At 42.8% G+C, this 27,152-nt stretch overlaps 1 protein-coding gene across 1 annotated transcript; it reads left to right on the forward strand.

Annotated features, from left to right (window-relative positions):
- Positions 1–1,508: 1,508 nt before the first annotated feature.
- On the forward strand, positions 1,509–26,002 carry PGPEP1 (pyroglutamyl-peptidase I). Its single transcript, XM_030540343.1, has 5 exons — positions 1,509–1,577; positions 4,475–4,527; positions 14,574–14,690; positions 16,410–16,642; positions 18,542–26,002. The coding sequence occupies exons 1-5, from the start codon at positions 1,544–1,546 to the stop codon at positions 18,732–18,734; spliced, it is 630 nt and encodes a 209-aa protein (XP_030396203.1). The 5' UTR covers positions 1,509–1,543; the 3' UTR covers positions 18,735–26,002.
- Positions 26,003–27,152: the final 1,150 nt, after the last annotated feature.

Raw genomic sequence — 27,152 nt, forward strand, 5'->3', positions numbered from 1 at the left:
AGTTGCAGCGCTGTAACTCCCTCACCAGCGCTGCAACTTTCTGATGTAGACAAGCCCTTAGTTATGCAATTGCTAGTGGTAAGGTGTTGTTAAACTAAAGGTACTGGAAGGATGAGGGGAACATGCAGTGAAGTTACCAGTGCACTCTGTACCACTGCTTATCAGCATTCCAGTTGGTAGGAAAAGCAAGAGAGTCCAAATTCATTCACAAGGCCCGTGTGGGATTTCATCACGAGAAGCTCAAAGGTCCAAGTCCATTGGAAGAGCACATCACAAGGTGTGCCTGGGCCAACGCTGAAATCAGGAGGGGGCAATCTTAACCTGCTAGGGCTATAGGGCTGAGTGTGGAATCAGGCTGTGTAGGGTGTCTCAGCCCTGGGGGCTGGAGAGAAGGGGGGGGCTCAGTCCTGGGGGCTGGAGAGAAGGGGGGGGCTCGGCCCTGGGGGCTGGAGAGAAGGGGGGGCTCGGCCACGGGGCTATAGAGAAGAGGGGGGGCTCGGCCCTGGGGGCTGAAGAGAAGGGGGGGCTCGGCCCCGGGGCTATAGAGAAGGGGGTCTTGGCCCCGGGGGCTGGAGAGAAGAGGGGGGGCTCAGCCCCGGGGGCTGGAGAAAAGAGGGGGGGCTCGGCCCTGGGGCAGGAGAGAAGAGGGTGGGCTCGGCCCTGGGGGCTGGAGAGAAGAGGAGGGGCTCGGCGCTGGGTCTATAGAGAAGAGGGGGGGCTCAGCCCTGGGGGCTGGAGAGAAGAGGGGGGGCTCGGCCCTGGGGCTATAGAGAAGAGGAGGGGCTCGGCCCTGGGGGCTGGAGAGAAGAGGGGGGGCTCAGCTCTGGGGCTATAGAGAAGGGGGGAGGCTCGGCCCTGGTGGCTATAGAGAAGAGGGGGGGCTCGGCCCTGGGGGCTGGAGAGAAGGGGGGGCTCGGCCCTGGGGCTACAGAGAAGAGGGGGGGCTCGGCCCTGGGGCTACAGAGAAGAGGGGGGGCTCGGCCCTGGGGGCTGGAGAGAAGGGGGGGCTCGGCCCTGGGGCTACAGAGAAGAGGGTGGGCTCGGCCCTGGGGCTATAGAAAAGGGGGGGGGGCTCGGCCCTGGGGGCTGGAGAGAACGAGGGGGCTCGGCCCTGGGGCTACAGAGAAGAGGGGGGGCTCGGCCCTAGGGGCTGGAGAGAAGGGGGGGCTCGGCCCTGGGGGCTGGAGAGAACGAGGGGGGCATCTCAGCCGGGGGCTGGGCATTGGGCAGAACGAGGGGGGCAGTTCGGGCCCCGGGGGCTGAGCTCGAAGGGCCCCGCGTCCGGGACAGGGACGCTCAGCGACCAGGCAGCACGCCAGCCACGTGACCTACAGTCGGCCGGCAGCAGGGAGCATAAAGAGCAGCTTCCGGTTTGTAATCCCAGACCTGACGGAAGTGTCCGGCTAGGGCCGTTCTGCCCCGTGGGCGGCGCGCTCTATGCCCCTGGGCGGCTGCGACCGGCGGGCGTGGTCACGTGGGGGGCGGGGCGCGGGGGCGGCCCCCAGTCACTCTCCGGGCGGCCGCGGGCAGCGACGGAGCCGAGATGGAGCCTCCTCGGCGGCCGGTGGTGGTGACGGGTAAGTGGGGGGCAGGCGGAGAGCTTCTCCAGCCCGGTTCGCGGGGGGCTGGGGTGAGGGGCTTTGAGGGGGAGCCTGGGGGTTAGTGGAGCTGGGGGGCTGAGGTGAGGTGGGGTGTGTGGGGGGGAGCCTGGGGGGTTAGTGGAGCTGGGGGGCTGAGGTGAGGTGGGGTGTGTGGGGGGGAGCCTGGGGGGTTAGTGGAGCTGGGGGGCTGAGGTGAGGTGGGGTGTGGGGGGGAGCCTGGGGGGTTAGTGGAGCTGGGGGGCTGAGGTGAGGTGGGGGGTTTTGGGGGTGTGGGGGGATCCTGGAGGCTTGGGGGGGCTGAGGGGATCATGGGGGGCTGAGGTGAGGGGCTTTGAGGGGGAGCCTGTGGGTTGGTGGAGCTGGGGGGCTGAGGCGAGGTGTGGGGGCTTTGGGAGTGTGGGGGGAGCCTAGGGCACAGTGGGCTCTCCAGTGGAGGGTAGGAGGTTGGCTGTTCAGTCCAGTCTTGCTGCTTTCTTATCTGGGGGGTGGCCCTTGCTTTTCCAGCCTGGGCTTTCTGCTCAGGGTCTTGCTGCAGGTTTGGGGAGCAGGAAGAATAATCTTGTGAGTTACAAGTAAATTCACCCAAAGCAGCATGGGGAGCCCTAGAAAGCTGGTGGGTGTGAAGAGACATTTACACCCAGGCATGCAATCCACTGGGGAAATGAAACCAAAAGTGTTACTGAAATAACTGTGCCTAGGAGAGTAAAGTGGAAGTAGGAAGCGAGCGAAGGAATGAAAGACCCTTACATAGCAAGTGAGAGCTTGTCAGAGTCTTTCCCTAAGTTACAAAGGGGAGGGTAGCTTGATTTGTGGGGAAGGCAGCTCTGTGACAAATGGGGAACTCGATTAAACTATTCAGTGCTCTCTGTGCAGCTGAAGTTGAGATTGTTTGCCTTGCGGGACGTGATAAGGGGTTTTGTTGATGCACTGGAGTGATTTGAATTGGAGTCAAGTGTTTCTACAAGGTATCTTTACAGAGATCTAGGAAGGTGGCAGTTCTGGCTTTGTCAGCCCAGCCAGTGTATGCAGCGAAGTGTCAGCATCCACTGCTCATAGATTCCTTGATCAAAGGCCTAAAAAGAAAAGTTGTGTTGGTAAAGTTTCCACGGCTTGCAGCACTTTCTGCTTTGGTCCTACACATCTGTGGAGTCCTGTTTTGACAGTCAGACGTTAACTTGCCTTAGACCCATGTTTACCACTGGGGTAATCTGTGTACAGCTATCATGTTCACTTTTTAAACTCTTTTTAAAAGTCTGGGAAATTATATTGCTTCCGCCTCCTTCTGTTGGCAATATGTACTCCGCAGAGGTGTCTGTGTTTGTATACTTTTTATTTTTTTAGAACTGTGTAAAAAGAGAATCCCATAAAGATCTTTGCAGCTGGTGGCAGCTGTTTCAGTGCTAATTAGCCTTGGAGGAGGCCCCTTCAGTGTGGATATCAGAGAAGTCCTGGACGTGCTCAGTTGAGTTATCTTCCATAAAGGACATAGAACAAGAGAAGGAATCCCCATACACCTTGTATAGTGGATCAGAAGAGCAAAGGGCCAGCGTGGCGTGTGTGGACAACAAACACAGAATCAAGAGCATTAAGCTATACTGCGAGCTTCTCTAGAATTGCCACTGAGCAGGGAATTTGGTTTGTAGCTGGACTTATTACAGAACTCAAGAAATGCAACAGTCTGGATTATGAAATGTTTCTGGTCATCTTTGGATAGCAGTTTCTTTTAGAGTGTCATTGAGTTGACTAATGAAATGATTTGTCAGCACTGTGCTGCTTTTCACTGTTTGCTGGTGTGCTACTGTGTCGGATAACCTTTTATCTTATAGAGGTTAGGCCTGCATGAATAGGACACCTTCATGTCAGTCTTGTGGAAAGCTTAACAAGATTTTAAGAACTGAAATTTCAGTTTGACACTGGTTAGATTATACATGGATGTTTTAGGTTTTTGGTTTTTTTTTCAATAGAATTTCTGTTTGAGCTTACAGAGAGCTAATTACTAGTATAGCTGTATACAATATAACCTGAAACCTATTCACAGCAAACTGAATACTATCATAATAATGACAACATTCTTTATACCCCTATGGCATTTCCTTTACCTGAACAAAACTTCTGGTGTGTTTTCATAAGCACTCTAGGATCACAAGTCAATTCTGAAAGTTAATTTAAACTATAGTGGTATAACTTTGCATGCAGCTGAATTGCCTAACTTTTATGGTGGTATAAGAGTGAGGAAATGCTTGCTCAGTAAAAACTATTGTGGGTTACTAGTTAACCATAAGTTATTCATTAGAAAATTTTTGCTCCCTTCAAGTTTTTTGTATAGAACTATCATAACCTTTGGTGCTTATTTGTGCAGGGACCATCAGCAGTATTCTGTTTAGCTTCCTGTTAATTAAGATTTCCATTATTATTGTTATATTTTAAGACTTGCTTAATAGAGAGGAGATTTTGCTTGTATATATATTGTAGAGGGCTTTGTTGTGGACTCTGACAGTTGTGGGATGGGATGATTTCAACTGGGAGTGAAGAACAGAAAGGTGTTTTTTTTGTTTTTTTGTTTTGTTTTTTTTCCCTCAGACCATGTCAGAAGAGGGAGAGAGTCTTTATTTAGACAACCTATTGAATTGGAATCTTCAATATTTTGTCTATTTTAGATGTTATGTAAGTCGCATACTTTTGGATGATGGAAAGGATTTGAGTACTTGGATGTAAACAAGCAAGAATTTGGTATTCAAAGAAATCATTGTAGTGTCCATAAGTAGTTTCCCATGGGCACATTTAAAACAGAAAAGCACAGATCAGTTTGCATCTCTGTGTCCAGTCAAGCCTGCGGTAATGATTTCATCACTAAATCTTTATTTCCATTTCAGGGTTTGGCCCATTTGGAGAACATGCTGTTAACGCCAGCTGGATTGCAGTTCAGGTAACAACACAAATGAAAACACATGTGGCATGTTCAAATAAAGTGCTGTGCTAATATGTCCCCTTTTTAAAAAAAAGTTAGAATTTGTGAGTCTATTATAGAGCCTTGCAGAAATTGTTCCTGAAATATATCAGTTGAGGCCCACCCACCCCAATGAGCACTTATCAAAAAAGTGTTCTGGACAAGTCAGATTTTGCAAGGCTGAGTTAATATAGTTAAGCAAAACAAAGAATTCCCAGGATAACTCTGTGAACATTGTAGAAGTTTTCCTGTTATCTTCCCCCACAGAGGGGAAAGAGGTAGATTTTGATAATTCCTCAAAAATAACCTGAAATCTTCCTTTGTGGTTGCAGTGTGCAGTGGAGTGAGTGCAGGTTTTGGTTTAAGAAATCATGAGTTCTGATCCCAGTTCTGCCATGAATAATGGCCTTGGGCAAATCACCTAACCTCTCTGTGTTTTTTCCCATTGTGAATGAGGATAACATGTAACTTCCCTGTGGAGACAGGTACAGAACGAGAATGGTTTTTAAAGCTCTGCTATTTATTGATGAGGCACAAACTGCTCTCAGATCAAGTCATTACGTAGGACTCTTATGCCATTCATGGTCTGTATATCTTCATAAGCATATGTTCTTGCACTCATCTCACTGTGTACTCTTACAATGCTGATGTATTCACACTAGATGTCAGCAAGAAATCAAACTCTCGCTAACGGTGTATTAAGGTATTCTGCATTTTTTGCAGTATCCCATAACAGGGTTAATTTGTGACAGTACTACTGCGTTATCCAAATTCTTTGTTGTTGGAGACAGTTGACAAGTCAAGTGGAAATTAGGGATACATTTGCCCAAGGAATTGGACCTGTTTTTCTCACCAAGTCCCCATTCGCCTCAGTGTTCTGGGACTAATGTATTCTTCAGAATGCTTTTAAATTAAATCACAAACTAAAATAAATTATAGCCAACTAATGGAGGGCTGGCCAGATGTCATATGCTCTGCACTGTTATAAGGAGATCAGACCTTTGGTTCCTTGACTATTGGGGCTGGATGTACTTCTGAGAGAGGGTTCACTCAAGTTCAGATTGTAGAAAAGGTAGGCTGTGTATAGGAAAACTGCAGTTACTATAATTTGATGTTAGATAGAGGGCTGACTGGTCCTTGTCCATTTATCGTTGGCATAAAGAATTATCCCTAATAAAGGTAGCTTGTTATGGGGGGCAGAAGCTGAATAATGGGGTTCTGAGATGAGAGAGAGAACAGAATTGGTGGCCACTATTCTATGGCTTGTAGTAAAAGTAAACTACATAATCTGGGTTAAGGGAAGAGACTAGCTAACATCCCTCCACTCCCTCAGTTTAAGGCACTGGTGATTTTGATGAGTTCCATTGTTGATAGACAGAGTAATCATGTACATTTTTATTAGAGAATCTTTTAATGTAGATTAAACTTGTTTTGAATATTTAAAATTATCCTTTGAGTTTAACACACACGTTGCTGATTTATAGCTGTACATGTGCCGGCTATACTGTAAGCCTGTTTTTTGACAGGATTTTTTAATTACTTGTGGTAGATTGTCGCTAAAAATCCTGAAAACTTAAATTTTCAACCAATGTGTAGGGAATTTGCGTTTCCCAACTCTATTCCAGTCCTGAGAGGTCCAGACAAAAAAGGAACAGCATGTCTTTGAACACATGCAAGTTAGGCATTGTGCGAGTTTCAGACAGGGGACTTCATGGAGCTGAGTGGACACAAAGACATGTGTCTGAGTTTCTGAATCCCAGACAGTGTGATCTGCATTTTAATAGAAGAAAAATCAATTAAACAATCTTTGTAAATCCTCCCTAGCTTTAGGGCTAAGCTAGTTCTCGTTTATTACATCTTTTATTATCCTGCATCCTGAGGATAAAATTCTGTGTTTTTTCTTCTTTCCGATCCTTTTTGTGTGTGTGTGTTGAAGACAAATAATTTTTTTTTCCTCAGAATGCAGTGACTTTCTAATATGTTCACTTGGTCTTGAAAGCTAAACTATTGCTTACGTTTGGTAAAATATGGATATCTTGAAACTAGTCACTGCAGCATTTTAATAGTGCTAAGACTTTTTAATTGTTTTGTGCTTTTGTATGCACAGGGAAAGACTGATCCTATAAATAAGATTATAGGACAGAAATTAGACACTAGACCATATGCCTTTTAAGAGTAGTAACTTAGGCTCTGATATATTTTTTTTGTTTGTTTTCAAAATGCATATTTTTGTTTAATGTCTTGAGACTTCATTTTAAAACCTGCTTTCTGTGTAATACAGGACTGATCATGTATATAGAACACTCTGTATGTACTGAATTGTTTGAATGAATATTTAATTTTTGGATTTTTTTAGTTTCTCCTTTTGTGTGAGAGGTGAAGGCAAGGTTTCATTCAAGGGAGCTTTAGAAAAACAACTGTCATTGACATCACTTTCCTGTTTACTTAAACAAACATACTGGCTTTCTCCCTGGTATAAAATAGTCTGGTTTCTGTACAGAGATGTGCAGATCAGCTTAGACACAGGTGTGCCCTATGGACTGTGAAGCTAATTGGCTCCTGCATCCATCCCATTGAAGTGTTTCTGGCTGAGCTGGAGGATGAGAAGAAGGGTCAGAGTGCGTTTTGACATTACGAGGGACAATTGCTGTCAGCGTGTCTAGACAGACCTGATAAGGATATTAAAGGCTCACAAAGAGCCCCATTGTTGAGGGGTCAGGGAATGGGTCAAACATGTTTTTTCCTATATTTGTCAGGTATACAAGGCTGTAGATAATAAGTTGTCTGGAGGCCAAAGGACATTTTTATTATTGAATAGAAGTGTGTGTGTGCTATTTGGTAAAATGTTAGTTGTGAATTTGTAAAACTACATTTAATAGAAATGCGGCTAGAGAGCAGAGAAGTTGGCCTTTAAATGCTTCCAGCTGCAAGTTACTGCCTGGAGCATTCAGTCTAACATGTAGGGTTGAGTGAGAGGTGCAGTATGGCACATCTCATAATTGTTGAGACTCAGCATCTAGTATCTTTCCATACTCTTAGGCCTCGTCCAGACTCGGGGAGGAAAATCTATCTTAGATACGCAACTTCAGCTACGTGAATAACGTAGCTGAAGTCGAATATCTAAGATCGAATTACTCACCCGTCCAGACGGTGCGGGATCGATGTCCGCGGCTCTCCATGTCGATTCCGGAATTCCGTTCGGATTGATGGAGTTCTGGAATCGATGTAAGCGCGCTCGGGGATCGATATATCGCGTCTAGACTAGACGCGATATATCGATCCCCGAGCAATCGATTTTAACCCGCCGATACGGCGGGGTAGTCTGGACGTGGGCTTAGACAGAATTCCTAGGTGTGTGTTAGAAGACACTTATTTCAGTATTACTTTAATATTATGTAGTTACTTATTTCATTGATGCACCAAGTGAAATACCTAGGTTTTGAAAGTAGATTAGTGTAAAGAAGATGTGATGAAACATTATTTAACATCCGTCTGTAGTAACGAATGTCTGCATGCTTCAGACGCTAATCAATACAGCAAACCTTTAATATCAGACTTGCCCTCAAAGCTGCAGCAAATGATTTATCGCTGTTCTTGCTCAGACTTTCATGGACCTGCAGGTCTGACTCTTACCTTTTCTGGGTCTGTTAGTAATCTTGTTTGGCAGCCCGGGGGAGGCACGATGTCCATCTGTCCATCCTTACAAGCGTATATGTCCACCATGTGCCTAGAACTCCAATAAAGGAAGCAACAGCACTGATAACTAGGGGGAAACTAGGATGACATTAAATGTTGACAGTCGGGTTACAATACAGGGGAAATACTACTGTATTATAAAGCTGTCTCTCTATAAACTTCACAGTTAATGTTTACACTGGCTTCGTATTACTGGCCAGATGTTTCAAATGCTTCTCCACCCAGGTTTTCCCAAAGAAACTGATCTTCCTGAAATTTTACATGCTTCATCTCATACCTCGTTAGAATTTTTCTGGCATGTTTAGTAATGATCAGAAAAGATTTTGTGAAGTTAAGGAGCTTTGAAAACTTTCCTAAGGTTTTATGGCTCACATCTCTAAAATGGCTTGGCCTAAAAAGTCCAAGTAGAGTTGGAGCGTCATAAGAGCTGTCAGAGTAGCACTTCCCTGCTGGGGGCCCTATATGCTAAAGTGCTCACTCAAAAACCCTTATTAAAGAGTTTGGCTAAGACCCAAACAATATTGCTGTCTTCATTTAAAAGAATCCAGACATTTTAATGTTGGGTTTTCTAAGTGTAGAAATAAACAATTAAGGTATCCAGCCTGCTCCTTGCTGACATAATCCTTCATTCACTTTACCTGGCCCAGTTGACATAGTTTTCTCAAGCATAGCTGAGCTATGGAACAATTTCCACCACAAAGAACTAGGTAAAAATAATCCTACAGCTAAGAGCTGGAAAACCAGCAAGACCTTATGCTGGATTTGGAGAGAATTTTCAGTACAAGCTGTATTTAAACAATACTATTCTCTCTTCTTTCATTGAAACGTTCATCCTCCCCCCTTCCCTAATTAATCTCAAAGAAGCCTCTGGCCAGGGGTCCAGCTGATACTTGCAGAGTTTTCCCCCAGAGGTTTAAAAGAAACTAGCCAGAGCATGCTTTTATTTTCTATCCTTATGAATCCCCTTGGAAAACATCTCTTAACTTCGACTTGATAGTGTCTTAAACTGCAATAATGTAGGCTGCACATTATGCTACCAAATAAATGCAACTTCTGGGGTGTACGGTGAAACCCTGCACTACCTGCATACTCCACCCTTTACTGAAATATTGGGTGAACTGGAAACAATACAGATTTCAGATGTGAGGATTCCTTCCGCACCCGCTCATCTCTTTTTGATTCACATAATGAATAGAGTAAGTGTTAATGCTCAGTGCCCACTCCTCATGGCACCCAGCTCAGAAAAGCACTTCTGCTAGGGCATAATCAGTTAATACACAGGAACTGCTGGAGTTCACACAGATAGAGCAGCTTCAGAATAATGTACTGAATCCATGCTGGTGCTGTGACTTCTGCCTTCCTGGCCCTTGCTTTGGATGCCACTGAACACTCTGGAAGTGGGACTAGAGCTTCAGAAGGAACTTCAGAGTTGCCAAGATCAAGAGAACACAACTTATTGATCTGCCTTAATAAAACCAAACACAACTCCAATGGAAAAGTTTAGTAAACACCTGCTCTTTGAGGGAACAGTCCCTCGAGAAGACAGGTTCGGTATCCCATGCTCCATTGAGGTATTGGAGAAAACACCAAGGCAAACTGGGGCCCCTTTACCCACACTGGTCACATTTCCGTTTGAAAGAAGAAACAAGTGGAGAGATGACCTACCGGCCTAGTGTCGAAGAAAAACTCGTTTGTCCCTCCTAAATCAGAGAAGGTGCTCAAAGCCTGTTCAGCCAGGTAACACTAAGACCCTGTAATGCTGCTGGGGTCAGCAAGGCCAGTGGTGACCTGCAGAGTAAGTGCAAATCACAAGGTAATGAGAAGCTTGGGGGCAACTTGAACTTGCACACTCAGCTTCTCCAAGGTTTTCAACTCACCGTTAGAAAAAAGTAACTTGCTAGGCTCTTGTGTACCTGACAAGCCTACTCTGAGGAACACTAAATCATCCGTTTCCATCCCTTCCCCAGATTTCTAATGTCCTGGATGTTTTGCATAGAGCCACTTCTGTGTATCACTTTGGAAATAACTAAGACCAGACTAGAGCCCCAATTCTCTGCTCATTGTATTGAGATGGCTTTAGTATCAACAGAGTTCCCAATGTATGTCTTCAGTCAGCACGGATCTCTCACTTAACCAATTATATATCCAGGAAGGAGCAAGCAATGACATGCAAGAGGTGCAGTAAATCCCTACAGCCCTTTGGAGTATTGTTTGATACAAAGCCACTGATCTTATGTGATAAAACTGTATTCTTTGTATTACCATAGCACCCTGGAGCCCTAGTCATGGACCAGGATCCTGTGGTGCTAGGCGCTGTGTACACACAGGACCCACAGGCATTTACAATCCAACTCTAAGACAAGAGATGACAGATGGATACAGACACGCTGGGAGTACAAATAAAGTATGAGTGTGTATGTTGCTTGTGAGCAGTTGTTGCACTCCACCCTGTAGCTGTCCTGCCTGTCTGGGTTTCCAACTTTCATAATACCCCAAGATAAATGGTCAAGGCTGTATTTCTAAGCCTCAATATTTAAAATAACCAAAGTCAGTCCCTTTCTTCCTTTAGTAGTTCACTAAGCATGTGGAGGGTGTTTTTACCCTGTGCACTTACATACAAGTTTTAATACTGACGTCTTAATACATGAATAAAAAATTCAATGAAGTGTGCAACTTTGAAGAATCAGTTATTACTAGGATGTTGCAAAGAGTAGCCATCAATTATAGTGCAGTATTTCTCTCTCACAAACTACTAAAGCCTCCATGTGCTAAGCTGCTCTTGGAGGGCCTCATTGGGTTGCTCCCACTGGTTTAGTGTCTTTGTGCTTCAAACCAAGTAGTGTCCTACTCAAAAATTCTCCCTGCCTCTGGGCATTTGGGAAGGTTAGTGTGTCTCTGGTGTCTGAATTTAGTCAGTCTTCTGTCTGGCTTCTGTTTGTCTGATTAAGATTGTTGTAGGACAGAAACTTTTGACTACAGCAGAACATCTAGTCCTGCATTTGAATAAATAAATTCAACTGAATTTAATGTTTTATTTTAGAATATTTATTTCACCTTGCAGATGAGTAAGGGTCTCAAATATTACCCCAAAAAAAGTAAGCAGTCACTTAATTTTGCTGCACAGAGCATATAAATCAGGGGTTCTCAAACTGGGGATTGGGACCCCCAGAGAGTTGCGAGGTTATTACATGGGGGGTCATGAGCTCTCAGCCTCCACCCCAAGCCCCGCTTTGCCTCCAGCATTTATAATGGTGTTAAATACAGAAGTGTTTTTAATGTGTAATAGGGGTCGCACTCAGAGGCTTTCTATGTAAAAGGGGTCACCAGTACAAAAGTCTGAGAACCCCTGGTATATAGTCTGTAAAATTTTATGACTGCATACATGTTTGTATTCTGCACTATTCATCTTGGCTAAAATTATAATCCAAATACTCTAAATTCAGAAGATGGGACACTAGCCAGCTGTCCAATTCAGCAACAATGCTGATTCTATATGGGTTTGTGGATATATAATTTCATTGATTTTACAGTAAACCTACAAAACTATGGAAAACGCCTTTCTGCATGCTCCTAAAACTAATCCCATAGCCAGCAGATGAAACTCCTTTTTTTGAATTACACACTTTGTATGTGGAAAAACAAATTCATTTTTGTAGCGCCCAGATAAGAACAAAGCAACCACTTTTATTTCCTGAACTCCAGTACCCCTCCCAGACAACCCAAAATGCACAAGTTTGATATGTTGAGAAGTGAACACTGCAACGGTAGTCAGTGAAGTCCCATTCTACCTTTGCATTTCAAAACCAGTTAAATAACCACCATGGGTTAGAATGCCTTTGAACATGTTAACTTATGAGTAAAGGGATATTCAGTGTAGCTTCTGGGGAACTCCAAGCTCTACCATCCGCTCAGATCCCTGTTTAAAATATGTACATGTCCCACAACACACGCAATGTGTAGCTGTCTTAAGCAAACCTGTGTAAAACTCACTGCAGCAAGTCAAAAGCTGTGCAGATAGTGAGGCGTATTCTTTTTATAAATATGTCAGAAGGGGTACACTTACAGTGCACTACACGATAAAATAAATGGGCATAATACTCACTTATCCTAATCTTTTATTTAATCTATCAAACCAAAATCTATTGAAACAGCAGGGCCCTCTGAAACAATACCTGTTAAAGCAATAGGGTTATTAAAGTGTTAGTGCAATCAGGATATTGGTTTCTATGGGTTCTCTATTGTCCCAAACAATGTTGGGACAAACATGACATCATCTCTTCAGGCCACTCAGTATTCAGATGATGATCAGAGGAGGAGGATGGCTTTGTCTTTAAAACTCTGCTAGTTGTCCTGTGAATTGGATTCGACTTAGCATGCTAAGTGAATTGCCCATGGTTGCGTATCGCTGCATGAGTTTCTCAGTCTCTAAAATGGGACCTTACTTCCCTTCCACATGTCACAGGTGGGTTTGTGAGACTGAATTAACAGTTGGTAAAGTGCTGGGACCCTTGAGTGAAAGATGCTGTAGAAATACAAGCAAAACATTACTTAAAGTGTTCCCCATGGCCCGGGTCTGGATACATATCGAGGAGTCAGATATACCAAGAGGATGGGCATACACCTTGTCTGTTTGCCTTGCAGCACCACTAATTGTTGTCATACCCGCTGGTTGAATTGGGGGGGCGGGGGAGGGAAACTGTATGTAGCCCTTCATGCTTGTGGGAGGGGGATGGTGGAAATTTAATGCACACCAACACTTGTTGTATGTGTACCGATTGGTTAGACGCCTGTGGGATGTGTGTTTTGCAGCTCTCGCTTAGTGGGCTGGGGGAAAGATACATACCTGAAATCCTAAAGTAAATGATAATTGTTTCCTTCAAATGTTGAATGTCAGCATGTGGCTCCATGTGTCTTATGCTCCAAGATTTTATTTTTAAGTGCTCCTAAAGGGTATATTCTCTGTTGTTGCATATGGATTTACGCCATCTAATCCTACTACACAAAGTGACCAGTTTCCCACTTGTATTTATATAATATTTAATTTAATCATCTGGGAAACTAGTTCCTGTCGCATTTAGCCACAGTGGTCTAAGTTTTCTGTTTTGTCTTGCTCTGATGGCTCGGGACACTGCTTCCCAATGCAGCAGGCTATATTTCCTAGCTAGCTATCTTCTCTTTAACGGAACAGTCTCTGCTTTAACACAGCATCATTTTAGCTAGTGTTAAGGATGCCACAGAACTGCCACTTTCACTTTAGTGTAGGAAAAAATGTGATGCTATGTTTGTTCAGCTGAAATACATTTAGTGTCCAAATATTTAAAATAGAGGGGACTCTTTTAGTCATTATTTTTAAAAGAGGAAGTGACTTATTGCAGTATTTGAATCAGAAATTAAAAGTCGCTGTTGCAAAATTAAATATGGATATGCTGGATGATACAGTATAGGTAAAGCCATAAAATGAAACTCCTTTTTTCCATTTTAGAGTTTGATTGTATATTTGATCCTGCTAAAGTGAAAGTAAAAACCCACAAATATATTGAATGATCTGTGCTGATGCTGCTTCAATTTTCCATACGAGGAGTTTTGTAATTCGCTATAAAGATGAACAAAAAGGCAATCTGCCTGCTGCTACTTTTAGCTAGAGATGAGAGTTGCTGACCTTTTTACATGCAGGCAAGCATGAAAACTTGCATATTCTTTCTTCCTATCTAGGGTGACCAGAAAATTCTATTCACAGAATAAGTCTATCTGTGGTGCTTTCCATGTATAACACCAAACCACTTGAAAGAAGCAAGATGTCATTACATATTCTTGGAAAATAATATAGCTAAGAAAAATGGCACAGACATAGTTATTTTTTGATGTGAGGCACTCTGCAACCTTTCCAGGTTTAAGGAATTTAACTTTCTGAATAGGTCAGAATCTGTATGATGGAAGGTCCTATCTGTAGATTTTTAATTTTGTTTATGGAAAGATAATCTTTTTCTCACTGTCCCTTGAGCCCAGTTATGATTGCTTTCTCCCTGCCCAGCTAACTGCTATGGAGAGAGCCTCTCCTCAGGGCAGGTGCAAGGCTTGCTCGGGAATGCTGTGTCACTTCTACAAATGGCCAGCAGAGGAGGAATAGAAATGTCATTTCTTTTGTCTCACTATAACTTGGGAGGAGAACCACCATGAAGTTTCCAGTCCCCATCTGTCCAGAGGCAAGGAAGCCAGTCTGAGTTCTCTCCTACAGGATAGCATAAAGCATGCTCGAAGGCTGGCCCAGCAATAGACTTTCCAGCATAAGTGTCGGATATCTTGATATTTACTTTTTTTCCTGTTCTTAGGAGCTGGTGAAGCTTGGCTTGGGAGATGGTGTGGATCTGTATGTATATGAAATCCCAGTTGAATACCAAACAGTACAAAGACTAATTCCCGCATTGTGGAAAAAACACAGTCCAGAAGTGAGTAAAATGCAAAGCAAGATGGAACAGATGATGATAAACTGATGGATCCTTACAACCATGGGCTGATGTTCCTAATGCAAAGTCAAATTTCTGATGTATGATTAAAATGTTGATGATTTGACAGATCTTTCCTTTTGACAGAAACTTGTGAATTTGGACAATTATACAACTTAAAATAACTAGAGTCCTGGTTAGTAGTGTCAGTCCCCAAATCCCTGCACCACTGATGTCTACATGGCCGCCTCGAGGGTGGTCCGCTTTGGTCTCAAGCCTCAAGCTGTCACTGTTCTCAGGGCGGAATCCTGCAGTCTGCTTCTGGGCTGCAGATCCTTGCAATTCATTAATCACCTCCACAGATCTGACTTCAGCTCATCACTTGCAGTTCCATTCTCTCAAGGGCAATGACAAAGCTATCCAGTGATTAGCCAGCTTTCATAAAGCCAAGTACTGTTTGTTCAGAACGAAATCATTTTGGAGAAAACGCATCTGAAAAACAAACTAGTTATATGCATGCCTGCCCTACCAGGTGATCACCCATCTTTCACATGGAAGGCCTAGTAGATTCTAAAATACTGCCGGTCCTCCTGCAGGACCTGATTCTGTTGGACATACCTTCATGCCTGTCAGTTCACAAGTAGTGTCTGTGGCCCTCTGCCCAGGCCAGAGCCGATGTCCTGCACAGCTCCAAGTCCTGTTTCTGTTAGGCCCTTGAACCAACTCAAAGCAGTCGGAGTGCTATTTCCCAGGAGATGAAATGCCACAAGTGTTACCATCTGCTGTGTTTCAGCATTGGGAATTTTCATTAATTACACCCCAGTACTTTGGTTGCTTTAGGAAACTTCCTATATCTTACCCGTTTAGCCAGGAATGCCATCGCTGGGCAGCCCATAAAGATACCTAGAACATTTATAAAGTCAGTACAGAGGCCTTTGGATAGTCCATAGTTTCCAAAGCATCGCTTTTGTTTGAAGAATTCTACGCCTCAAAATAGAGAGCCCTGCTCATCAGATGTGCTAGCTGGGCAGGCATTGAAAAGGGCTGGCTAGGGCTAGGCCCCTCAGGACTAATCTGTGCCATCTTGGCTCTTCCAGGAGCAAGCTTCTCCTGAGCATATTCGGCCATTCATGCCAACCTTCCTCTTGCCTGGCATGAAATAAAACTCTCACTAGGAGCTAGACAGACACAAGTGGAATTGTTTCACATTGGACCCAAGCCTTCATTGGCTTATGAACTACAATAGAATCTCAGAGTTGCAAACACCTCGTGAACAGAGGTTGTCATAACTCCGAACACAACATTATGGTTCTTTCAAAAGTTTACATCTGAACATTGACTTAAGACCACTTTTTCTTCTGCACAGTAAAGTTTCAAATGCTGCTTTGAACCATTTTAATTTTAAATGAAGCAAGTACAGAAACAGTTTCCTTTGTCAAATCTTTTTTAAAATATTCTGGGTTTTTTGTTTACATTTAGTACAATACTGTATTTGGGGGGCCTGATTACATACTTCCAGTTTCAATCGAAGTGTGTGGTTGACTGGTCAGTTCACAACTCTGGTATTTGCAACTCTGAGATTCTACTGGAACTCTCTAGGTTTTAATGTGGCCCCATCAGCATAGCATTAGAATGCCCCTGGGGTTACTGTCTTCCCTCTCACCTCTTCCCTCCCACCACCCTCACTTTAGCTAGCTCTAATTTTTGTGTCTTTCTTTGCAGCTGGTGGTTCATGTGGGTGTATCAGGTATGGCTACAACCGTAACCTTGGAAAAATGTGGGCATAACGTAGGATACAAAGGCTTGGACAACTGCCGTTTCTGTCCAGGCTCTCAGTGTTGTGTAGAAGGTGGCCCAGAATGCATCGATTCGATTATTGACATGGATGCAGTTTGCAGGAGAGTCTCAACGCTGGGACTTGATGTCACAGTTACTATATCCAAGGATGCTGGCAGGTATGGGATCATAGTGATCAGTGGTGTATGTTCCATTTGTGCTAAACTAATGGGGATGACAGAGTTCCTGGGCCTCTCACTTATATTGAGGTCAGCGCTTCCATCCCTTCACACAGGGAATTGGGGCGGGGAAAGAACTCCTAATTTCTTTTTAAACAAATTTAATTTTATCTGGGACCATAAAGAGAAAATGTCATACTCCTGGGCCTGTGGTTATTGCATGGTGTCACTAGAAGATAGAGCTAAGATTGTAACTGTATTTCCATTTCTGAATGTGTCTGCATTTTAAGTTTTAACCTTAACTGCGAATTTCCTGGGTATATAATTGAAACATCACTGGGATGTAATTGGGGGTAAAATACTGATGTGTGCTCTCAACCATAACTCCATTTTAACAGTTTTTGTCTGAAGCATCGGAACTGGACTCGTTTTCCATTCTTATGTTAAACATTCTTGTTAGTTTCTTTTTCATTATCTGGAGATCTTGCAACAGTTGTTGCTACCACTAGGTTTATGCCAGAAAATTATCCACCATTCACAGACCACACAAAGCCCCTGGGCTGGAACTGAGACACATTAAAATGTTGTAGTAGCCAGACAAGTTGCATGCAGCCACAGGCTCTTATCACCACTGTTTTTATGTCTGTGGGATGTATTGGGGCAATTACCTTGTGTTTCCTGGAAGTCCACTTAGATAATGATCACAGTGTTCTTATTGTGGTTGTAGAGTTTCTGAAACTGGGTTAAACAAAAAAATGCAATCTGGCTGCAGCAGAAACAGCTATCGTGGTTTAGCTTTACTGTTAAACATTGTCATGACTTTCTTTTCCCCCCAGAATAGCAAAAATAACGCCTTCATTTTAACAAAATATATTCAGAGAACTTCTGAAATACTTGTTTGAAATGACTTTCTGAAATATCTGCAGCTGTATTTTTATCTGCATTTTGATATTTTCCACTTCAGCTTTCCTTACGGAAGGCAAGATTGTAAATTCTTCAATGTTTGCATGCTTTCTCTCCCCATCTCTTCTCTTCTCTTTCCCCCCCCAACCTTTAAAAGTGTTCCAAAGGTAGGGATGGTCTGGACTCCGGAGTGTAGGGCCCTAGCCTGGAATTTGTGAGATCTGTGTTCAGTACCTTCTTCTGCCACAGGCTTCCCACGTGACCTTAGACAAGTCTGTACCACGGTTCCCCATCTGAACGATGGGGATAACAGCCCTGCCGCCCAGGGGTGTCAACAAGATCAATACACTAGACTGAAGCGCTTGCGGGCACTTTCGTCTTCCTTAATTAGAAATCTGCTAATTTTTCTCATGTCTATCAGTTGTCTAAAGTAGAACTCTGAGACCACAGAAATGCTTAGGAGCAGAGGAATGCTTTAACCCTTTCTATGAAATTATTACTTGGATCTAAAGTGTAATACTGAAGGTTAGCAATCAGCTATGCCTCTTGGGCCTGCCTTATTTCCATGTGTGTCTGTCTCAGTTGATACCATTGTAACCCACTCTGCACAACTGTAAGTAACTGTGCATGGTGTAGGACAGCGGAGAGTTGGGTCTTGTGACCTCCCACTATCCTAATAAAGCCCATCTCCTTAATATTCTTTAGGTAAAGCAGCTACAAAAGTGATGTTTTTCCTGTCTGGGGAGAAGTTGGTTGTTGCTTTAGAACAGCTGGCATGGGAATGATCTGAGAAGCTCTGAAACCTGTTTGGCTGCTGCAGAGACAATAACTGAGACCAATACAGGATTAATTTAACTGTTCTTTTCTCTTCTGTAACAGCTTTCCAGTTCTAATTAGCAGAAGCCATTGGTGCTGGGCTTCCCACATTGTTTTATTTGTATCAGTTTGCTCATAGTACTTGTTGCTTATCACTAAATAAACTTTTTTTAATTACAGATATCTCTGTGATTTCACTTACTATACTTCCTTATACCAGAGCCATGGCAGGTCGGCGTTTGTTCATGTGCCTCCACTGGGAAAACCATATACTGCAGAGCAGCTGGGCCGGGCACTACAGGCTCTCATAGAAGAAATGCTTGATGTTTTGGAGCATTCTGAAGGCAAAATTAATTGTCGCCATGAACACTGAAGCTGAGCAAAACTCCGACCACTGTTGCACTTCCAAAATACTCCCCACTAGTAAGTACTGGGGAAGCAGCCTGTCTGAAATGCACAGAAAAAGAATCAGACTTCAGAATGAAAGTTAACTCCACTTTCAGCAATTCTGTGACATTCTTCCCTTCCTGTGTGAATTTCATCTGAAACAAGAGAGGATTTCAAGTCTTTCTTTTAAACCACCTGCAACTACTTATTTCCTGAAGTGGCTGAAAAATGTGTGCTGTGTTTTCTACAGAGGAGATCTGTAAATCAAGTGACAGCTATTGAGCAGTCTAATACAGTGCAGATGGAAAGGTTTACACCTGGAATCAGAGTTTGTGTGCAGGGAATCGATAATACCATCTTCTGATTAAAGTCCTTAGCTTAAAAGATTTGCGAATTAAAAAAAAAAAGGTTTTAATGTAAAATTATAGCTATAAGCAGTTGGCATAGAAGACTGAGCTTATTTGGGCTTTAAACAGTTCTTGTTTGGGATGAGGAGTCATTTCTAATTGTTCTAGAGGGGCACTGAATCTTTTTTGCCAGTCCTAAAATACCAGTGCATTAGTGTGGACTTCTGTTAAGACTTTAATAGTGCTGCAAACAGAAGGGGTACATGGTTTGGATTTCTCATGTTGGGGAGTTCTTGAGGTACAAAGAGGAGATGGCTTTTTATATGTGGGAGACACCCAACCTGCACCAAATATTTCTGAAAAATGATTTTTATTGTGCCCTTAATACCACCTTCCTTGCTCAGATTAACCACGTACCTCCTTTACGAAACACATTGTTTCATAGGTGTATAAAATAAAACTTACAGCGGTTCGAAAAGCTTTGCTAGTGACCACTGTTTCCACAGGGGTCTCTTTTTCCCAGAACCTCAATGCTAGAGCTTACCCTGCCCCCATACCTTAAAAACAACTCGGCACTCTTTTTTATTGTAAATGTTTTTTGTTCTGTTTAGGGATTGGAGGAAGAGTAACATCTAAGGACTTGTCCACACAGTGCAGCCAAGCGCTCTAGCAGCTTGTGCTCCAGCTGTGCCTTGAAGACCCTGCTGGTACACACTAACGGGTTCCTAGTGTGCGTTGACGGAATCCTGCTTCAGCACTGAACTCATGCATGGCATGTTACCGTGCTTTACAAGTCACACCCTCTAGAGCGCTTTAGCGTGCCATGTAGACAAGCCCTCAATTAAATATTCAGTTACACTATCTCGGTTTATTATAGACCTAAATATGCCAAAATGTGAATGAAAGGCAACCTGGCCCCACAGCTAGCAGGCACTCAACCTGACCCAATGCCACCCTCGCTGCAGACCCAGAGTTGCAATGATCTTGTTTACTCTGTGCTGAGCTCTATATTTGTGCTTCTCCTAGGGCAGTCCTGGGGCACCCAGAGGGAATGACAAGAAGGTACCACGGCTTCCATTATTATCTGTGGGGCACCACTGAGTTGAAAATCAGGACCCAGGGTTCTCTGCTGGGGTCACTCACTCCAGTGGTAGCAAACATGCACTTTTCTGACTGGTCCATTCTAGTCTCAAAGCCAGTTTTAGGGGGCATGACGCATCGGGGCAAGTACATGCCCCCATTCTAGCTGCAGCCTCCTCTTAGGCAGCAAAACTTTTCGCACGAGCGGTGTTGTGGGCCTGGTCCCATTCTAGAAGTTTTTAAGAAAGCGCTTCTCACCATGTATAAACTGAGACTTGTATTTTAAAATTTCACTCAAAGGGGGCATTTCTGGGTGGCCTCCACGTGCCCTCTGTTTTGGTGAGATGATCTCATTCGTAACATTGAGGCTAGGTCTGCTTGCTCTGCAGACTTTCCAAATGCAGCACTTGGAAAGATGGGTCTAGTGTTCTAGCCAAGATTCAAAAAGGTCTTTGAACTAGTAGTATGTGACCTTGACTCTAAATTGTGTTGTAAGTGAAAGGTACATAATGCCACAACAAAAGTAACAGTTAAATTGGTACTAGCTAGCATGTCCTTTTAGGGAGCCATTTAAATAAGAACTTATATGACTAGTTCTAATACTTTTACTAAAATAGATATTAAACTACGTTTTGAAACCTGTTAGAAATGTCTATAACTGTTTTAAGTTCTCTAATTATGAGTGATTCTAATATAGTATCCCTCAATGACAACTGCCACTTTACTGCTACTTCCCACCAGGAAGTCCAGTTACAAAGAAAATACCACTTAACATTTGAATGCGTGAGAGAGGTTGGAGACTTCTGCAGTTTTGTTAAGGCAACTCTTTTGCTTGGGAAGCTAGTGCACAGAGATGTTCAGATATACTTTGGGGTTACTTAAGATTTGGTTTTCTGTGGAAATATCGCCATGTTTTCTTCACAGCTTTTCTGATTGATGGAACTTGCTTTAAAAGTCAGTGTACAGTCTGTCCTGTGCATTTAGTGCAGAGTAGCTCTTGTCAGGCTTTCAGCAGGCAGCTCAGATCACAATTTCCTGTTGAGTAATTTATTATATTTAATGTTTTGTTTAAATATTGGTGATTTTACTCATTTTTGCGAATAGTGGAGGTAATGATCTTGTAGTTTTCCCTTTAATTGGTAAGCAGTTCTGATCATCAGAATGCATCTTAACTGCTGAACCTCTTCAAAAAAAAAAGAGAAATATATATTCCATTAAATACAGCAGCTGACTTTTACATAATTTCTGAAAGCATTTAAATTCCACTTTAAAAAGATTCCTGGCTATGAAGAAAATGGAAGCAGAGCTCCACAGCTGAGTGAGATAGAATGACCATAGAGTCGAAACTCCCATCGGATGGTCTCATAAAGGGCGGCAGATCAAGAACCACGTGTTCCTTGTAGTGTATGTCCTCAGAAAGTCATAGATGAGGCTGCCCCTAAACAGAGAAGCTAAAACTCAACTTGTCTGCCGAACTTTTATTGGTTCATCTTGTGTGGGCCATCTGTCTGCTGAACATTCCTTCTAGTTCAGTAAGGGAAGTCTAGCAGCTCTGATCCTCTGGATAGTAGGCCAGTTTTACATCTCATTTTGGTCAGTGTTTCCAGTTCTAAGTTGGACACTGTCAACATCTTTCTGTCTGAATGTTCAATTGTAACTTTGAGTGCAGATAGCCCTTCAGGAGTGTACAGATGGTCAGCCTCAGAGCCCCCTACTAGTGTTGGTACTGCACCATGCTCAGTGGAATCCACTCGAGTTTAAGAATGGATTATATCGTATAGAACTGTAGAAATAGGAGTGTACAGTTCTGTGAACAGAGAAAGTAGGAGGGAAGCCTCTTCTAGAGGATAAAACTGCATTCAGGATTAGTCTGCTCAGTCAGGTGGAGTCTCCCCAGCCAGGCAGCCTTTCAGAAGTGCATTTTGAGTCCTTTCCACAATCCTCCTTTGAGGGGAAAAACTTCACTGATTTTCTGAGAGTGGGATGTGAGCTCTGAATGTCAGTGTCAAAGTTCTTTTTTCTACTAATACGCTTGACTTTGTTGTGAGCAGTGTTTTTAATTGTTTGCATTTCCTCAGTCTGCTTTTGTAAAGCTTCATGGGATTGGTTTTATTTGCTAGAAAATATAATTTATTTTTTCTTTTGTTTTGAGAATAAGTAGTTGGAGATCACCTCTTTAAAGAGCTGGTGTCTTGTTTTATTAGTGAACTTTTGTATAGTGATTTTTTTAAATTGTGACATTAAACTAATTTTATTTAAATCTGACCTAAATTAAATACTTCTGTTGGGTTTGTTGCTGATTTTTTTTTAATTTAAATTCATTAACTCATGTTCTCTAATATAGACCTATTTTGTTTGGAATTACACCATAAAAATGGTCAAAAACTTTAGTTACTGTCTTGTGTAATATATTTGCTGCCCGCTTCATCCTCAGTTCATTAATAAATAGAACTTTGCCTGGGAGACCCATTGCCAGCTACAGGATTTTTCAAACTAGCAAGTAAATGTGGAAACCCAAAAAATGAGTGAGTTAAAATTCTGATACTTTACAAGGTGTACTAGTTATAGGTATGTGAAATTCTAGTAACAGTCATTGCAACACTGTCTGTATTAGGGTGATCAGACAGCAAATGTGAAAAATCAGGTCGGGGGTGGGGGTTAATAGGAGCCTATTTAAGAAAAAAACCCAAACTTCGGGACTGTCACTATAAAATCAGGACATCTGGTCACCCTAGTCTGTATTAACACTTTGCTGAGACACTGGATAAGAGAGCTTGGTGGATTTTGTGTTAATGAGAGAGCAGGTTTGCAGAATGGAGGACAGAACTAGGGAGGTTTTGTTGTTTTGGTCAGGTGTCTTTATGTACTCGCAGCTTGTGGGAGGTAAGGAGTTTGTGACACTCATGGATGAGACTCGTTGTTTCAGTTAATAAAAACTATAGAGGATTTTTGAGAAACTCCAGATGCGCTCAAACTCATTCAGGGATTGGTGACCCTAGTGGCAGGAGAAATTAAGCTTAAATAAAAGCGTGGTAATATCCGTTATGAATCAGGGAAGAGAAGTACTGACTGACTCTGAACTTGAAGGCTTCTCTGAAAATAAGGATTTGGGAGCCATGGTAGGTGTACTAGTGAAGACAGATGCCCAAGGCTCAGCAGCCATTTGTGCTTGAGTGCATTTGGAGAAAGGAGAGTGAAATATGGGGGTGGGGAGGAATATATCCATGGTTCACATTTATGTGGAGTATTGTCCAGCATTGGCTGCCTCCTCTGGAAAGACTGAAAGAGGTACTGAGCAGGGTTGTGATGTGAGACTGCGAAGACTAGAATTATTTAGCCTGGAAAGAACAATTTTACAAGGAGAGGACTTGGTTGAGGGTGTTCAAAATTACAAGACTTAGTGAAATTAAAGGGAGTACATTTAGAGTGAAAAAAATTAATATCACTATGCAGCTCAGTGTTTGCAATTCATTGCTGCTGGTAGGCTTGGCTCTGTGGCCAGTATCACTGGTACCGTGTAAACGAAGAATCCTAACCTTTAAACTGACTGCTTGTCAGCGTCGAGAAGGGATTTGTCCCCATGCAGCCTTGCATGACAGAGTGCGGAGGGTTGTCACTCTTCCTCTGAAGCACTGGTATTGGCTGCTGCCAGGGTCTGATAGATACAGAGAAGTTGTCATATACTTAGGATTTGTACTGTAAGTGCTTGGCTTATAATAAGTCAAGTAGGGAACTATAAATTGTCCCAAATGTAGCATTTAGACTTCAGTGATGTGGTGTTGTTTTTTTTGTCTGCCCCATCTTCCACACAGTGTTACCTCTTTGTGCCTCACCCAGCTGGCAAACAGTACCCTGGACACTGTCACACAGTGAATCCATGGTACAGCTGGGATAAGAACCCAGAGCTCCAGGCCTGGCTTCCAGCTGATAGCACAACCTCCCAGTGTTTTTTTTTTAAATGAAAAGTTTAAAAAAAATGTAATCTCCTAAATGTGATAAAACACCAATAATCCTCATACTGTCTGAATGTGTAATTAAGTGAAACGTTACATACAAGCATATATATGAACTATATAAAAGAATCGCAGTGCAAAGGCCTGGCTGGACCCCAGGTGGGGAAAGGTTAGGTGGGAAAGAGCGATGAATTTGGCAAGTGAAAGCCTTGTAATGGTTCCTCTTTTTAACATGAAATAAACCCTGCACCTGATTGTATTCTGTCACCACCTGCCCAATGGTGACCTGTGAATTGGTTTTAAATTGTAGCATAAATGTTTTTAATCTTTCTAACCATGCATTTTTGTGATACAGCATTGAGCTCCCTTAAGAGTTAGTTGTAGTGTTAAAAACCAACTGTCCGGGGGTAACAGGCAGGTTTGTGTATATTCATATATGGAGTTCAGTTTTAGGAATCATTCTGCAACAAGGATGTTGTAGCTGAATTCACAATAGCTCTAAATCCATTTGTGTTTCTCGAATGGGCTTCCATAGAGCAGCTTCCCTCAAAGCGCCTTTGACTGTTTCCCTTCTGGTTCGTAGAAAGCTGGTTTACAGTAAAATTCGGGGGGGGGGGGTTGCGGGAGGCAGTTTGATAGGGCTTCATTCAATTTAGCTTATTCTAGATTTTGATATATTTTCAAAACTTTTATGCAAGCTTTTCAATAAATGCCCCAATTGCTCATTTTTATATATTGTAGAGTGTGTTGCATTGCATTTACCAGAAATCCTACCTAATATTTTGCAGTGAAGAAATGTCCTTTTTCCTTTCAAAACTAGTATTTGCAGCTTGACATAATAAATGTCTTAGTGTAAAAATAAACAGCAGTTTCACTGAATCTCCACAGCAGAAACAAAGGTATATTCAAAAAAATTAAACCCACAGGATACTCTTGGGCTGTATTGTTAATTCCTCACCCTATTGAAACGTGGAAACAACTTCTGTTTAAAGAAATATTTTAAAACAAAATGAAACGCAAGGTGTCTTGCTGTAGACAAGAATTAAGTATGGGAAATGAAACTATACCCTGCCCTGAAGTTAAACCCTGGGCTGTTTAAATACAGGCTCAGGTCTTGTATTGCACCAGCTTATTGAAATGCCTGGGTTAACTTTGATTAAACAGAGTGCCTTTCCTTGGGCTTTGCTCCCTGGGAATGCAGCCTGTTGGTGCGTGGGGATAGATGAGCCATTTGCAAAGGGGTGCTGAGGAAAGAGGCAAAATTGGACTTCTGTAACTGGGAGAAACCAGTGAACACTTGTCAGTGTCCCCTTTATCTGAGGGGATGTTCTATGAAGCTCTGCATTGACCTGAGCTCCTAAGACCTTCCCAGAACACATCCAGGCCTAGTAAGGGAGAGCAGAGTATGTGCTATTAAGTGCACTTGCGCGCTCACACACAACATTCTTAACTGTTCACTGGGCTTCAACAGGCTGGCTGAATTATTGGTCAGATTTCTTCAGATCGTGTTCTCTTGTCCGGACATCTCTTCTTTATGCATTTGCAGCATCACTCAGCCTTTCAGGATGGGCACTTTTGAACCTCCTCTGTTAATTGTGATCAGATAAACATTCTCCTCTTCCCCTCCCCACAAGTCTCTCAGGGGTGCTTATCAGGACTATTGTCGCTACAGTTATACATTTGTTGGGGCTTCTGTTTTTCTCAGTAGTTTCTTGCAGTGCCTTGTAAAACCAAACAATCCAGTGTGTCACAAAAGGGCTGTGTTGTAATGACCAAACAGTAACATACTTTCTGCTTGCCATTGCTAGACTGAACTCTGTAACTGGAAATTTAAAACTGATATTTCAAAAGTCAATAAAATGAGTTAATTCTTTGCTGTGACGTGTTCTTTAACAAATACTTCAGGAGCTTTCTCAGATGCCCTCTTGTATGGTTGGAATCACTTTTGTTTTTAACTTCCATTGCATAGCTTAGATTTTTGTGCAGTGTTACAGGGAAGAGTGCTTGGAAGTATTATTCTGTCATGTGTATACAGCAGTATCTGTGCCCCATTGTTCTAGGCACTATGTCATGTAGGACTTTTCAGAAAACTTACATTGGCCTTCAAGGGAGTGATATAGGACATACAGCTGGGGGTCTGTAGAACATAGTTCTGGCATGTGACATAGCAAAAACTGTGTACTTTTGTTTACAATTTCCTAAAGATTAAAATGTCTTCTGTGGCCACTTGCCGGTGTCGTGTCCTTCCCCTCAGGGGTATGTGTGTGATATGGAGATTCTTGCACAGGTTTGGCAGCTGGATCTATTCGGTAAGAGTAGCAAGCGTGAAATCTTAGAGAAAATCTAGTCACACAGTTCTCTGAGCCCGAGACTTGCAACGTGTCACTCTGACTAATGATCCTGGGAAGCAGTAGGCAGAGGTTCTAGTTACTGCATCCAGTTATGCGACTGATGTGATGTATTCAGTTAGGAAAACTGTTATTTACAAAGCAGTGACTTGATGGACCTTTTTTGGCAGCTGACCAAGGTTTTTGGAGCTCCCTTCCTCAAGTTTCAAATGTCCACAAATCTCACATCTTTGGACCAAAACGTAAGATTAATCTCTCTGCCTTAGTTTTCCTAGGATAATGCTTTAAACAAACACCACACCCTGACCCCTCTATTAGCTATATCTACCAATACACCTAATCTCCGCGGAGCACCTGTTAGTTCCCATCTTCTTGTAAATCTCTCATGGTGAGTGCAGTATAAATACCTAGATAACGTTCTGCACCTCAAAGAATGCCACTGAATGTAATATTAGACACCCTGTCCAGCATATCTAGACAGATATTTATAGAGAAGATACATAAAGGCCAGCCATGTCCCATGTCTGCCAGGGTTCAAAGAGCTTCCCAAAATGAATTCAGAAGCATTAATGTGGTAGGAAACTGGGAAAAAAGGATTTGTGTCAATGTCACCTTTTTAACTCCTGTCTGAAATTAAAGTGTAGGACCATCCCAAAATATGTGGTGTGTGAAACTT

This window comes from Gopherus evgoodei, chromosome 22 (assembly GCF_007399415.2).
Source record: "Gopherus evgoodei ecotype Sinaloan lineage chromosome 22, rGopEvg1_v1.p, whole genome shotgun sequence".
In the NCBI taxonomy this organism is placed as follows: Eukaryota; Metazoa; Chordata; order Testudines; family Testudinidae; genus Gopherus; species Gopherus evgoodei.